Below are 14,644 nucleotides of genomic sequence, written 5' to 3'. Positions count from 1 at the left end.
CCTTGATGTTTTCCTTCATCTTAAAAATATTAGAAGAGGACATTGTAGCCAGTCCTGAAGAGACCTGATAGGCTAGGATCAGATTGGAGGGGAGGAGGACTTCCCCCATCAGTGGCCTTAGAGAAGGGCAGGGAGGAGATGAGGAAGAAAGGATGGGATTGGGAGGAAATGAGGGAGAAGGATACAGCTGGGATACAAAGTAAAAAAACTGTAATTAATATAAAAATAATAAAGAATTCTCCAGTCCAATTACCTAAAATATAGCTCGACAATTGTTTAGACAGATTTGCAGCACAGGAAAAATTCTCATGTTATATGCTAGTGACTCAAAGTCCAGCATATTTTCATTGACAGCCAAGTTGAGCGATTTGCCATAGTGTATCAATTTGCTCCTGGAGAATTCGATACTAAGATGGAGCAGCTGAGAGTGGCCATTGTCACAGTAAATTCTACCAGAGTGGACGCAGGACTAGCCACAGGATTATCATCATGGATTGCTGCAGCCATGAATCATCTGAAGGAATGGGCGGGCCTGGGAGCGTTAGCAGGCCTTCTGGTGTTGGTCTCCTTGGTTTGCCTGTGGTATATATGCAAGATTAGAGTCTCACAACAGTGTGATGCAGCCATGATCATTCAGGCCTTTACAGCCATTGAAGCAGGACATTCTCCCCAAGCATGGTTGGATACCATAAAAAGCTAAAATGTTACGCTCAAGATGCGAGGCTAAGCACCGCACTCAGGGTCAGCCGCTTTGGACCCAGAGAAGAGCATGTCTGGTTGCATGCGGGTTGATGCCCCAGGTCCCGCCTCTGAGAAAAAGGTATCAGACAGGTCTGATGCTCTTTGGGTGGATGACACCTAAATGAACATCGGTACAAAGTCCCAATTTATTTCTAATATCAGAGATCAGACCTCTACTCTTGCCTGATGCGTCTAAAACAAAAAGGGGGAACTGTAGAGAGCTGCGGAACGCTATGCCTTAAAGATGGAGCTGGTTTCTGCCTTCCACCTTCCCGATGGTGAGTGCTCTCTGTCACGAACAACTCCACATTTGGCTAAGGCTGAGGATCTGGCTTGCTTCCATGTATGTGGACCTATCTGCATTGCCCACATGGCACGCCTGGGTTGGCTACCCAGAGGCTATTTAAGCTGTGGGCTGGCTTTCCCCAGGGTCAGATGATTGTTCAAGGTTCCTGAATAAACTGCATTGAAAAAAAAATAATAAAGAAAAAAGATTATAATATAGTTACATTTATCTCTTCCCTTTCCTCCCTCCAACCCCTCCCTTCTTTCCACTGTCCTTCAAGTTCATGGCCTTTTTTTTCTCTAGTCATTACTGCAAGCATATGCATATATGTATGTATACATGTGGGATATATATATATATATAGGTATTTATATTTGTGTACATATATACATATATATTCATGCTCAGACATATATTGTTCCTTGCATGTATGGGAAACCTTGTGTATTTTAACGCTTGAATCTAAAGAAGCATGAGAGTGGACAGTAATCTAGATGTATGATTACACAGATAGGTATGTCCAATGATGATTAAGTTGGATGAGCTTATTAAAAACTATTTGTCCAGGTTCTCATATATATATATATATATATATATATATATATAGTCTCTAAAATGATGATAAATAATCCTTACAAAGCAAAACTTAGTCTTTTATCTACAAAGTTTTCTCATAAAGGTGCTTCTTATGGCAGTAAGTATAAAGAAGCAGGTTAAATAAAAGTTGTAAATTCAACCTATAATAGATATGGTAGATTGTGACTAGAATAGTATATATATCTAACATAACTTTCTTTTAATATATAGTACACTTTTTAATTATTTACCCAATTCCTGAGGATATTATCAAGTTTATACTTAAAAATTTTTAAAGATTTTTAATTAAAATTATAGAATGAATAAAAGAACATGTTTGTTTACTTGTCTCAAGATAAATAAGACTAAATACATTTCTAAAAAAATTTTAATATTGGTATCTGACTCTATGATTAGATATTTTATTGTATTAATAAAAGTGAAAAATCATTATTGTTGATTTCATTAACAATACACTGGACTACATTTCCAACTACTAGTAAATAGTAATTATTTACTTCATGATGTTTAGAAATTTTAATGAATTTTGATATTTTTAAACATGCTGTGTTTTCCTTCCCATATTTCATACTCTAATTGATGTGAAAAATGAAAGAAAAAAACATATAAATAGAAACCATTTCTTTTAAAAACATTTTCAATTCATTGCCATTTCCCCAACAAATAATTTCAAAGAACATCCTTCATAATCTGCTTGTCAATCTTTCAGTTTTTTAGTATTTAGAATCATAACATTTATAAAAATTTCCCCACTTAATTAGGTTTTGAAATAAAAAAATAAAAATTAAAAACTAAGACAACCTGACTTTTGTATCATTTGTGGTGTAAGTCTTTATTCTTTGTGAATTGAAAAGTCCATCCATATGTTACCGGTATTAATGTTTCTCTTTCCCAGAGTACTATTTTAATTACATTTTTCACAACTTGATAGTTTTTATAATGATATAATAAATAATTTAAGTGAAGATTCATTTTTTTTAAAAAAGCATACTACTGCTTAGCTGATACTAATTTAAGACTTGAAGTGAAACTCACTGTAACTGTGTTATCATAAATGTCATGTTTTTCAGACAACACAGCTGGAATTGAAACCAGGAGAAACGGATACAGCCGCAGGCAGCAGGAGTTGTATTTTCTTCCTATTATAATAGAAGACAGCAGTTACCCTGTCCAGAGCAGCACAAACACAATGACTATTCGAGTGTGTAGATGTGACTCTGATGGTTCCATCCTGTCTTGCAATGTGGAAGCCATTTTTCTACCTGTAGGACTTAGCACTGGAGCTCTGATTGCAATCCTACTATGCATTGTTATACTCTTAGGTTGGTTTCTATATTGATCAGATTCTCTTTATCTCTATCTATCTCTTTACCTGCTCCTCAACTTACAATATCTCTATTTTTTGGTTACTGAGCATGTTAGAAAATAATTGGTTACTAAAAATAATTTTGTATTAAATTTTTTTTCTGTTGATACTTCACATACCAAACATAATCAATAATGTCTTTATAATTGCATGTTGAAAATTTGACTCCTTTTTCCAACATGAAACTAGATGTGATAAATATCCATTTAAAACCATTTCTCAATTAATTTTGCACATTGTCAATTGTTATTATCTAACAAAAACTATATTATATTTAAAAATGTCTCAGCTGGATAATACTTGGTAATTTCCAGTTCAAGAAATAATGAAGAAAACAGAGAGGCTAGAAAATATTGAGAAGGCAAACAGATGCCAAATATGTTTACATTTTGCTTGCGCTGCCATCTCCAAAAGTCTTTTACCCCTCCCACATCCCAAAACAAATTTAAAAAATTCCCACTTTATCAGAGGAGAGCTGACTAACATATCCAGAAGCACTGCTAGGAAAATGTTTTAAATCACCATATTTTGTAACACTGTATTTGCTAAAAGCTTTACACTCTGGCATTAATTCTGGTCAGATTTTCCATTTACTGATTACTTCAATGAGAGAAATTATTTATTTTGCTCTTGACTTGTTTAACACCAAAGGGAGACAGATGTACATCTGGGCATTGAACTTAAGCAAGCAGAGTCATCCTTTTAAACATTCTAACAACAAGGATATTGCTTTTATTCCCTTGAATATAAATGATGGTAAGCAGATGTAGATAATAGTGCCTGAGTCAGGTCTTCACGAGAACACAGATAGCAAACTTCTAAACCACTGTGATCAGTATTGATATTAATCCTGTGTGGATAACTTGGTTACATGAACAAAGCACTCTTCACATCCTCATTTATTTCATTTGTCTCTGGCATGTTCTTACTGATGTTACAAACTTCAAACTGTATATTCAAATAGAATTCACACATAGGAAATTATCCATCTTTGCTTAGTATTTGACCTCAGCTAAATAGCACCTATTCTCCTCTGTAATCAGTAGCTATCTGAACCTGTAATACTTGCAAATATTCTTAGAAAGGCTCAGAATATTCTACCTAGTCTTTGTTTCATGAAGTAAGCAAACTGTTATCTCACAAGTATTATATAATGATACGTACAGTGTGCTTATCTACCAAAAACTCCCTGAATATCCACATTTCACTTGTCCCGATATTATTAAGTCCCTCTTATAAATAAGAACTACCTGCATTCATTGTCCTGCATTAGATTCTATTTAAAAACCCTCTATTCTCTGGCTACCCAGCCACATACTATTTAGTTCTTTTGTGAAGTTGGGGTAAAAAATAGAAATCTGCTTCTGGGATAGCTCACTCAGGATGATTTTTTCCAGTTCCCACCATTTACCTCCAAATTTCATGATTTCCTTGTTTTTTTATTGCTGAGTAATATTCCATTATGTAGATGAACCACAATTTCTGTACCCATTCCTCAGTTGAGGGGCATCTGGGCTGTTTCCAGCTTCTGGCTATTACAAATAATGCTGCTACACACATGTTTGAGCACATGTCCTTATTGTGTACTTGAGCCTCTTTTGGATATATGCCTAGGAGTGGAATAGTTGGATATTGAGGACGTATTATTCCTAGCTGTCTGAGAAAGCACCAGATTGATTTCCAGAGTGGTTGTACAAGTTTACATTTCCACCAGCAGTGGAGGAGGGGTCCCCTTTCTCCACAACCTCTCCAGCATGTGTTGTCACTTGAGTTTTTCATCTTGGCCATGCTGATGTGAGTAAGGTAAAATCTCAGGGTCGTTTTGATTTGCATTTCCCTGATGGCTAATGGGGTTGAACATTTCTTTAAGTGTTTATCTGCTATTCGATATTCCTCTATGGAGAATTCTCTGTTTAGCTGTTCCCCATTTTTTAATTAGATTACTTGATTTGTTGCTGTTCAACTTCTTTAATTCTTCATATATACTGGATATTAGCCCTCTGTCAGAAATAGAGTGGTTGAAGATTCTTTCCCAATCTTTAGGCAGTCATTTTGTTTTGATGACACAGTATATACTCACTCATATAGACATAAAATATAGGATAAACCTACTAAAATCTCTATACCTAAAGAAACTGATCAAGAGGGAGGACTCTGGTTAAAATTCTCAATCCCCATCCAGAAAGGCAAAGAGGATGGACATCAGAAGAAGGAGCAAACAGGGAACAAGTTAGGAGCCTGCCACAGAGGGCCTCGGAAAGGCTCTGCCCTGCAGACTATCAATGCAGATGCTGAGACTTATGGGCAACCTTTGGACAGAGTGCAGGGAATCTTATGAAAGAAATGGGAAATATTAAGATCTGGAGAGGACAGGAGTTCCACAAAGAGAGCAACAAAACCAAAAAATCTGATCACAGGGGTATTTCCTGAGAGTGATACTCTAACCAAGTACCATGCATGGAGATAACCTAGAACCTCTGAACAGATGTAGCCCATGGCAGTTCAGTGTCCAAGTGGGTTCCATTATAATGGGCACAGGGACTGCCTCTGACATGAAATGATTGTCCGGCTCTTTGATCACCTCCCCATGAGGGGGAAGCAGCATTACCAGACCACAGAGAAAGACAATGCAGCCACTCCTGCTGAGACCTAATAGACTAGGATCAGAAGGAAGGAAAAGAAGACCTCCCCTGTCAGTGGACTTGGGAAGGGGCATGTGTGGAGAATGGGGAGGATGGGAGGGATTGTGGGGGGAGGGAGCTACAGGGGGATACAAAGTGAATAAAGTGTAATTAATAAAAAATTTTTTAAAAATACATTAAAATAATTTGGAATTCTAATAAACTTTAAAATTATAAAAAAATAGAAATGTGTGGGGCTAATATTCTTTGTAGATAGTCTCCAACCATGTTTTTTAATTTTTTTTTTCATTGTAATCACAGGTCATTCACTTGTATCCCAGCTGTAGCCCCCTCCCTCTTATACTTCCAATCCCACCTTCTATCCCTCATCTCCTCCCTGCCTCCTTCCGAGTCCACTGATAGGGGGGTCCTCCTCCCCTTCCATCTGACCCTAGCTTATTAGGTATCTTCAGGACTAGCTGCAATGTCCTTATTTGTGGCCTAGCAAGTTTGCTCCTCTCCAACCATATTTAATAGAGTCTATATTTGTACCCTTGTACTCCTAATGCTTTTATGTGTATGTCTAATTTATGGTTTTTAATATTGATTTCCTCACCAAAATGTGGAGTATTTTACAGAAACATTTATTCTTATTTTTTAATTAGTATTATTTATTATAGTTCCTTCACTTTGGATCCTGGCCGTGGCTTTCTCCCTCATCTCCTACCAATTCAACTCTCCTTCCCTCTTCTTCCGCTATGTCCCTTTACTAGTCCAATGATATGGGAGAACTTCCTCTCCATCTATCTTACCCTAGTCTATCAGGTCTCATCAGGCCTAGCTGCATTATCTTCCTCTGTGGCCTGGCAAGGCTGCTTCCCCATCAGGGGGAGGTGATCAGAGAGCCAGCCATTGAGTTCCTGTTAGAGACAGGCCCTGCTCCTCTTACTAGGGAACTAACTTGGAGACTGAGTCTATGGGCTACATTTGAACAGGGGGTTTAGGTTCTCTCCATGCATAGTCCTCAGTTAGGGTATGAATGTCTGCAGGGAACCCAAGGCCCAGTTCTTTTGGCTGTGTTGGTCTCCTTTTAGAGCTCCTGCCCTCTCCAGGTCTTTTTAGCTCCCCCTTCTTTCATAAAATTCCATGCTCTCTGCCTGACGTTTGGATATGAGTCTCAGCATCTGCTTCAATACCTCTATCAGTAGAGTCTTTCAGAGGCCCTCTGTTGTAGGCTCCTGTACTGTTCCCTATCTTCACTGATGTCTATCACATTTGCCATTCTGAATGAGGACCCTAGGGTCTTCTTTGTCCTTTAGCTTCTTTAGGAGTATAGATTTTTATATGCTTATCCTATATGTCTAATAATCACTTATGAGTGAGTATATACCATGTGTGGCTTTCTGCTTCTGGGTTACCTCATTAGATGATTTTTTATACTTCCCACCATTTGCCAGAATATTTCATGGTTTCCTATGTTTAATAGCTGAATAGTATTCCATAGTGTAAATGTACCACAATTTCTGTATTAATTCCTCTGCTTAGGGACATTTTGGTTGTTTCCAGAGTCTGGCTATTATGAATAGATCTGCTCTGAAAATGGTTGTACAAATGTCCTTGTTGCTTAGTTGAGCATATTTTGGTTATATGCCTATGAATAGTATAGCTGGTATTTTAATAAGAATTTTATAGTTGGCAATTTATCTATGAGTGATATTTAAATGTTTCTTCATAATAAAATAGCCATGCATTTTTCCATCACTTCCTTCAAATATCCACACAGTAAGCAGAGACATTTTATGTTTTTCATATTTTTGTTGTTACAATGTTTTCTCTGAGTCCAAAATCTTAAAATACAGATAGAAAAATACTTGGTAATACTAATATCATTTCTTTGATTCCCTGGTATTTAACACTTCAATGTGAAGTTGCCTTTAGACCATTCACAAGCACATACATGAACTTATTAGTGACAATACTCTAACTGTGAACATACTATGAATTTTTTTAAATGCAGCTGTATTCCTCTACTTTAGTATTTATAGAGAGAAGAAGTGATACATGTGCTTTTATTTAACACATTTTAACTTTGTTTTCTTGTAGCTATAGTTGTGCTGTATGTAGCGCTGAGAAGGCAGAGGAAGAAAGATACCCTAATGACCTCTAAGGAAGACATCAGAGACAATGTCATCCATTATGATGATGAAGGAGGTGGGGAGGAAGACACCCAGGCTTTTGATATTGGGGCTCTGCGAAATCCCAAGGTGATTGAAGAGAACAAAATTCGCAGGGATATAAAACCAGACTCCCTCTGTTTACCTCGTCAGAGACCGCAAGTAGAAGATAACACAGACATAAGGGATTTTATTCACCAAAGGCTGCAGGAAAATGATGCGGATCCAGCTGCCCCACCATATGATTCGCTGGCCACTTATGCTTATGAGGGAAATGGGTCAGTGGCAGAGTCACTCAGCTCCATAGACTCTCTCACCACAGAAGCCGACCAGGACTATGATTATCTCTCAGACTGGGGACCCCGCTTTAAAGTCTTGGCAGACATGTTTGGAGAAGAAGAAGAGAGTTACATCCCTGATAATGTTACCTAGGAGAGGAGAAAAAGCTGATATACATGTAGAGGAGAAAATTTTGACAAAAGTAACACAAATAACACACACACACAAACACACACACGCTCCAAGGTTTTACAGTACACTATTTTTATTATTATTATTATTATTATCCAGTTTCTAAACAAGTTGCTCTGTTTATCATATTGCCATTTTCATTTATTCTGTAGACACAAGATAAATCTTGTAAAACGTACTTGCTTTCTTTTGTTTCGTTATTTCAGGAACATGCTGAGACGAGCTCAGGCTTATTAAATACAATTCACTGACATGACAACCTAGAATGAAGATAGGTATGTGGCATCACAGTGGAAGAGTGTGAGATTTTTCTTAATTCCACTAAAGTGCCTATTGAAACTCTTATCATTTAAAGTGGTGTACATATCACTCTGCTGTGATAGCTTTGCAGGATTCAGAGATAAAGAGGAACAAAGAAGGCAGTGTCTCTATGTCAAGGAGCAACAGTGACATGCTGACTCTCATTTCTTTCAAGAACAGAGAAGAATGCTTTCCAAACCCCATCTTCTTATATGGCAAAGGTTTTTTCTCTTGTAAATTGTAAGCTGAAAAAAAGAGGTATTTGTTTTTCCTATCCTTTCAGAAACTGGAATAAATGAAATATTATTAAATTCAATATGTAAGTCATGAATTCTAAGAGCAATGCTTAAATCATGGCATTAGTTCATGTAAAAGATGTTAATTAAGTTGTAAGTTTTCCAAAAAATAAAATCATACAGAAGAAACAAAAAGAATCCCTCTTTATAAAGAGAGGCCTCAGGGCTCAAATTCCAACGTCAAATAAATATTGCTTTGTTTAATTCTATATGAGTATGTAAAAGTTAGTTTCAAAAAAACCAGTCACCGTATCATTTAAGCTTTCAGTGACAGATAAAGTTTCAGCTTGTGTTTCTAATGGAATTTCTGAAAGAAAATATACTGTTAATTTAAACATGAGAATAATTCAACATTGAGATTTTTAGAATTTCTGTCTAGTGATTCTTTGGTGAATGGCTCAAACAAAATACATATCAAACAGTATGACTTATAACACATACAAATGTTTATTCTGTACTATTAAACAAATAAAAGTCAGGGACCTCAGAAAATTATACCAATGACTAAATCCCAAAGGGAGCATAACTTCAATGCCAGGCAGCTGACTCACTTTCTCTAGTTCTGGAGATTTTAACTTTGTGAATTTAGTTATTATATTGTCCCATACTCACCTCTACACTATCTCATCTACAAAAATCCTATGTAAATTACTTCTTATGTAAATCACTCTTCAGATTAAACTTCTCGAACTTATGCAAATGTCCTTGAAATGATAGAATTTATGACTACTTGGCTCGAATCAATTCCATGTGGATTATACATTATTCAGAAATTCACAAGATGCAACAAATGCAAACTAATCATAAAGTCACATCTATCCTTAACAATGTAGTTGTAACAACTGACAACTTCTACCTGTAATTTAAAAAATTAAAGTTCCTTAAAGAGCTATGCATAAGATATGGCTAATATCTAGTATTATTGAAAAATATCTGTGTAAAGAACATTATCATTTGTGGACTATGAAGATTAAACTTTACACATTATAGATTCTAAGAAATTTAAAGAATGGACAAATTAATTTCAGCCATATTCTCAAATGCATATTATTAATTATTTATGGTGTATAAGTATGCCCATTTGTTTCTTTGTTGACCATATTTTTAGGCCCCCTTTCTCCCTCTTTGAATGGGATTTAAGTATTTTTTCCATCAGTACTATACTACTGTTTCGATTTTCATTTAATAAATAAATATATTCAGTATTTTACATTTGAGAAAAATGACTGTTTTATAGATCTTATAATTGCATTACCATACTAGACAAGAAAAATGTAATATGACTTATTTATATCAGTATGGGTGGAAAATGTCTTCTTCTAACAGGTTAATATGAAAGACCACGTCTTATTAAGGCCTGATTATTGTCATAGATATTACACTTTGTATATTGATAGGTAATAGAATTTCCTCTTCAAAGATTCTAAGCAGAAGCCATGATGACATGAAGATTTGAGAGGCAGATGGTCTCAACCCACATGACTAAGAATATATGAAAATATGCAATGTGTGGTTCTAAGTTTTCTTTACACTATATCTTTGTAATTTCATACATTACTTCATTAGCTTTCTAGTATAATCAAAACAAATGATCACAGCCAAGTTGTCTTTAAACAACAGCAGTTTATTTTCTTTGAGCTCTGTTGGCTGGTTTCCTCTGACCAACTTTTCCTGGTCATGGAAGTTGGTCATAACCAATGTTTCCTTTCTTTTCGTTATGGTCTCTTCTCTGTGCTTTTGTTTCTCTTCTCACTAGAACAGCATCTACCCACAGGACCTCTTTTTACTTTGTTTACCTTGTTTGATAATGAAGGCCTTAACACCAGATCCTGTTTGGGTTGGTCCTATAGCATGAGCATTCATCCAATCCCAATCTCAAGTTATTAACGATATTTATTTTCTAAATAGCATTTGACTTACAACAACCAATAATAGAAAGGTACAATGAAGCTTAGGCATAATGATAAAAGTAATATATGAATTGGAAATGAGATCCTTTGGTGCTTACAATAGAGAAATATATCTTTTAGGCTACTGAAAGGACTAAACTCAGTATTTCAATACCTGTAATATCTTGTGATATTTTTTAATTCATAAAACAGGTATTGACCTTCATTTAAGGATTAAGCAATATGAAAATGTTAAAAATTTATGTGAATGATTTTAACTGTAAACAAATGACAATTTTATTACTGGCTTGCATGTCTATCTTTATAGAATTACATATGTACATATATATAAATATATAACCTATATGTTGCCTTCAATGCTATTTAAAGAAGTGTACAATCAGTATACAAAAGTGAGGCAGTTATAATTGATGTACTAGAAATAATACGTGTTTTTTGAACCATATTCCCCTGTTTGACTCAAAATATCCTATGGATCAAATTCCTTGCCCTCTTTAGTAAAACAAATTTGCTATATTCAGTGTCAAGTACAATTAATCTGAAATTTCCTTCTCCTTAAATTATAGTTATGATTATATGAAGTATATAAAGTAATTTACCTAAACACTGTTAATTTTAATACCCACAAATACTTTAGGTCACTGTACATAAGTTTTTTGAATCACATACTGATTTACTTGATCATCCATCAAACCACATTAGTTCTACTTCACCAACCACACAATGACTTTTCATCAATGTATATGAAAATTCGGTGAAGTCAAAAGATAAAGAAGTGTACAGGAATAGAGAAAATGCATCATAAAATAATGTGACCCCCATATTTTGAGGGAGGATTTTCTCTTTCTTTAAGTATTATACAAAAATGTTAATATCTTTAGGAAATCTGGGGCTAGTATATAACACCATGGTACAGTGGTTGATTAATATAGATGCTGAGCCACAAATAGAACAAAATAATAAAATGATGGTGATAATAATAATAATAATAGTAATGAGCAATGACCTAAAAGCAGAAGTAAATATAAAAATTTTCTATTTTAGTAGATCCCTGATTAAATCTATTTCTAATAATAGAGGTGGTTTAAATATCTCGCCTCATTATGCTTGTAGGAAAAAAGACTGATTGTATGAAAGAGGATTATTTTACATAAGATCATTTGCTTAATTTTTCCCCTTAGCCTCTAGAAAGTGGTAATTTGGTTAGCTGTCCAAAACCTATTTTGAAGCATTGTTTCTCAGCAAATAAAAAGAATTTTGAGGTGCTGAGAATTTGCTCAACTTTAAAAGAACCAGCTGCTCTTCAAGAAGATCTCTATTCTTCTCTCAGAATCCATACCAAAATATCTCTCAACTGTTATTAAGTCCCATACCAGCATTTTTGATACCCTCGTCTGAGATTAAAAGGTGTCTGGGTAGACACATGCAGACACCTGCAAATGTATACACACATATAAATATGATTAAACGTACAATACATTTGTCTGGAAAATGTTATTTTCTCTCACATTCCATCATCAACTACTAGGAGAAACAGAAGAATGCTTGTATCCATCCTTAATCAATTGAGACAACACAGAGTTCTGTATGTGGATATTCATAACTAAATCTGAACATATTTTTTTGTCATTCTCATGACTAATACTGTCTCAACCTTTTAGTGTGAAGCCTTGTTACTTTGTGTCCATGAGATTTCACATTATTCACTCTGTTGGATTACTATGTTTGGTTTGTTGTAATTTTATTTGTATGTGAGTGTGTGTGTGTGTGTGTGTGTGTGTGTGTGTGTGATGTGCTGCCCACTGGAAGAGTCAAAGAGTTCCTGAGTGGGGAGTAAAGATTGAAAAAAATAATAATAATAATAACATATTCTCCAAGGGATCAGTACAGGAGGGCTGCCTGTAGAAACTGTCACTCCTGGTTTATTCCATAATTCTTTTTTATAGTCAGAGCAAAGCAAAATCGCTAAATCCACTAAGCTGTAGTTTCTTTATTTGTACTGTTCACTGATGAGGCATTTGCTACGCACAGAATACTCATGCATTCATTCAAAGAATACTGCATGTAAATCTATTTTGGAAGGGTTTTTATAATGAAGGGGTTCACTGAGAAGTCAAAACTTGTTTACCTTGACCACCTGTCTGTGTGATTCTCACACAAACGAAAGGAAAGTAACTTGGCAAAACATCTTGCCTATCCCTGTCTCTAGGAGAAGGGGGGCGGGGGGGCTGAAAACATGTTTTTCACTGAGAACTCAATAACAAAGCAGCCTGACAAACAAGCCGCTCTCCATATGTGTGCATTCTGTGTTTAATAGTAAATTATATTATCATTTTAATTTCTTTTCCACTATATATTTTATCCTTTATTGTGACGATCATCTCATCTATGTCTCATCTACATCATCTTCATAAACACACATATAAAACCAAACAGAAAATCAATTTCTGTTAAAAAATCAGGGATATTTTGTTATTTCTCTCAACTGTTATTTTTTTTCTTTTTTACTATCAATAATATATGGGTTTTATCTTGATTTTCTTATTGCTTCAATTATAGCTGTTTATAAAATTTATATATTCATTTTCTTCTACAAGTTCAATGCAAAAACACACTGGAGGGAAGGAAATCATATTATCATCTTAGACTTTCCTTTAAACATACTTTCAGCCTCATTCCTCACTCCAATTTTCTGCCATGTTTAAAATATCTAGATTCTGACAAATTCTAGTGTCACGTGACAAGCTAAACTTTTGGACCAAAGGCTTTTCCACTTCTCCAAAATGTGAAAATTCACTGTCTATTTTCATCTATCATCTCATCAATGAGCCGTTAGCATATACCCTAAATCCTTGACAGGTTAAGGAATATGTGACATTTGCCTTAGTATAGAGAAAAAAATCATTTACACATGCATATCCATGAACATACAATGTAAAATTGCAAAATAATTGATTTATAGAACATATTTCCTTCTCATTAAAATAGTTATTGTAATCTTTCTTGGAATAGAAGTACATACAAATATAAACAAAATCTGGAAGACATGATTTTCTGACATTTCTGAGAAGCAATTTGCCTGTTATATGAAACAACTGCATTGAACAAATGGTTCCTGTTTACTTATGTATACATAATACAGATGTTACTGACATCTTGTAAGCTGATAGTTAGTCTTGTGAAATAGCACTGCATTTCTTCTTTGAATTTCTCATAATTTTTAGTGTCATGGATTTTTCGGCAATAAATCTGATTGGAAATTTTAAAAGTTCTTGAATTTACCTAGGATTTTAAGTTTTTCCTCATCTGTGTAGCTTTATTAAACTGAACAAATTCGATTCAAGAAAACCTAAATGATATTTAGTAAGACAGAGAAATAATAAACAAGGGATAAAACTCTTTGACTATGGAGACCTATATAAACCTAATTCTAGTGTCCATACTAGGACACTTCCCTTTATTATCTTCCAACATTTAGGTTAGTATTTGCGAAATTGTGCTTGCAAATGAAGTTACTAGGAGACTCTGGCATTTCTGGGTCATATTACAACTCATCATTCTACTTCTTTATTAATAAAAATAACCCCTACACTAATGATTCTGTTCTTGATATCTTATACAATATTCAAACTGTGATATGCATAGTGCAGGAAAATAGATGAAAGGATGCAGCTCTATATTACCAACAGTCTGGATATTAGAAAAGATTTTTAAAAAGCATTTTTAAGCATCATTATCAACCATCTATCTCTGCCTTCACCTTTGTAAACATTTTTAATCTGCTATACTTACTTCCTATTTCCAACCTCCCACAAGTCCAGCTTTATCAGAGCCCCCCTCCCTTCCTAAACTTGCAATTTCTAAATGCAACTTTCTTATCTT

General features: G+C 34.9%; 1 protein-coding gene across 4 annotated transcripts in view; it reads left to right on the top strand.

Moving 5' to 3' along the window:
- The window catches only part of Cdh12 (cadherin 12), a 1,315,861-nt gene extending 1,306,315 nt beyond the window's left edge, over positions 1-9,546 (top strand). For all 4 annotated transcript variants that reach the window (XM_060380426.1, XM_060380423.1, XM_060380425.1 and 1 more), the window contains 2 exons: positions 2,695-2,946; positions 7,715-9,546. In XM_060380426.1, coding sequence (XP_060236409.1) covers positions 2,695-2,946; positions 7,715-8,217 — 755 coding nt within the window. In that variant the 3' untranslated portion in view covers positions 8,218-9,546. The remainder of the gene's footprint in view (positions 1-2,694; positions 2,947-7,714) is intronic.
- The last annotated feature ends 5,098 nt before the right edge of the window (positions 9,547-14,644 follow it).

Source organism: Meriones unguiculatus, chromosome 3, assembly GCF_030254825.1.
Source record: "Meriones unguiculatus strain TT.TT164.6M chromosome 3, Bangor_MerUng_6.1, whole genome shotgun sequence".
NCBI classification, from domain to species: Eukaryota; Metazoa; Chordata; class Mammalia; order Rodentia; family Muridae; genus Meriones; species Meriones unguiculatus.
The sequence above is the reverse complement of the archived record's forward strand: the minus strand, read 5'-3'. Positions and strand labels throughout refer to the sequence as shown.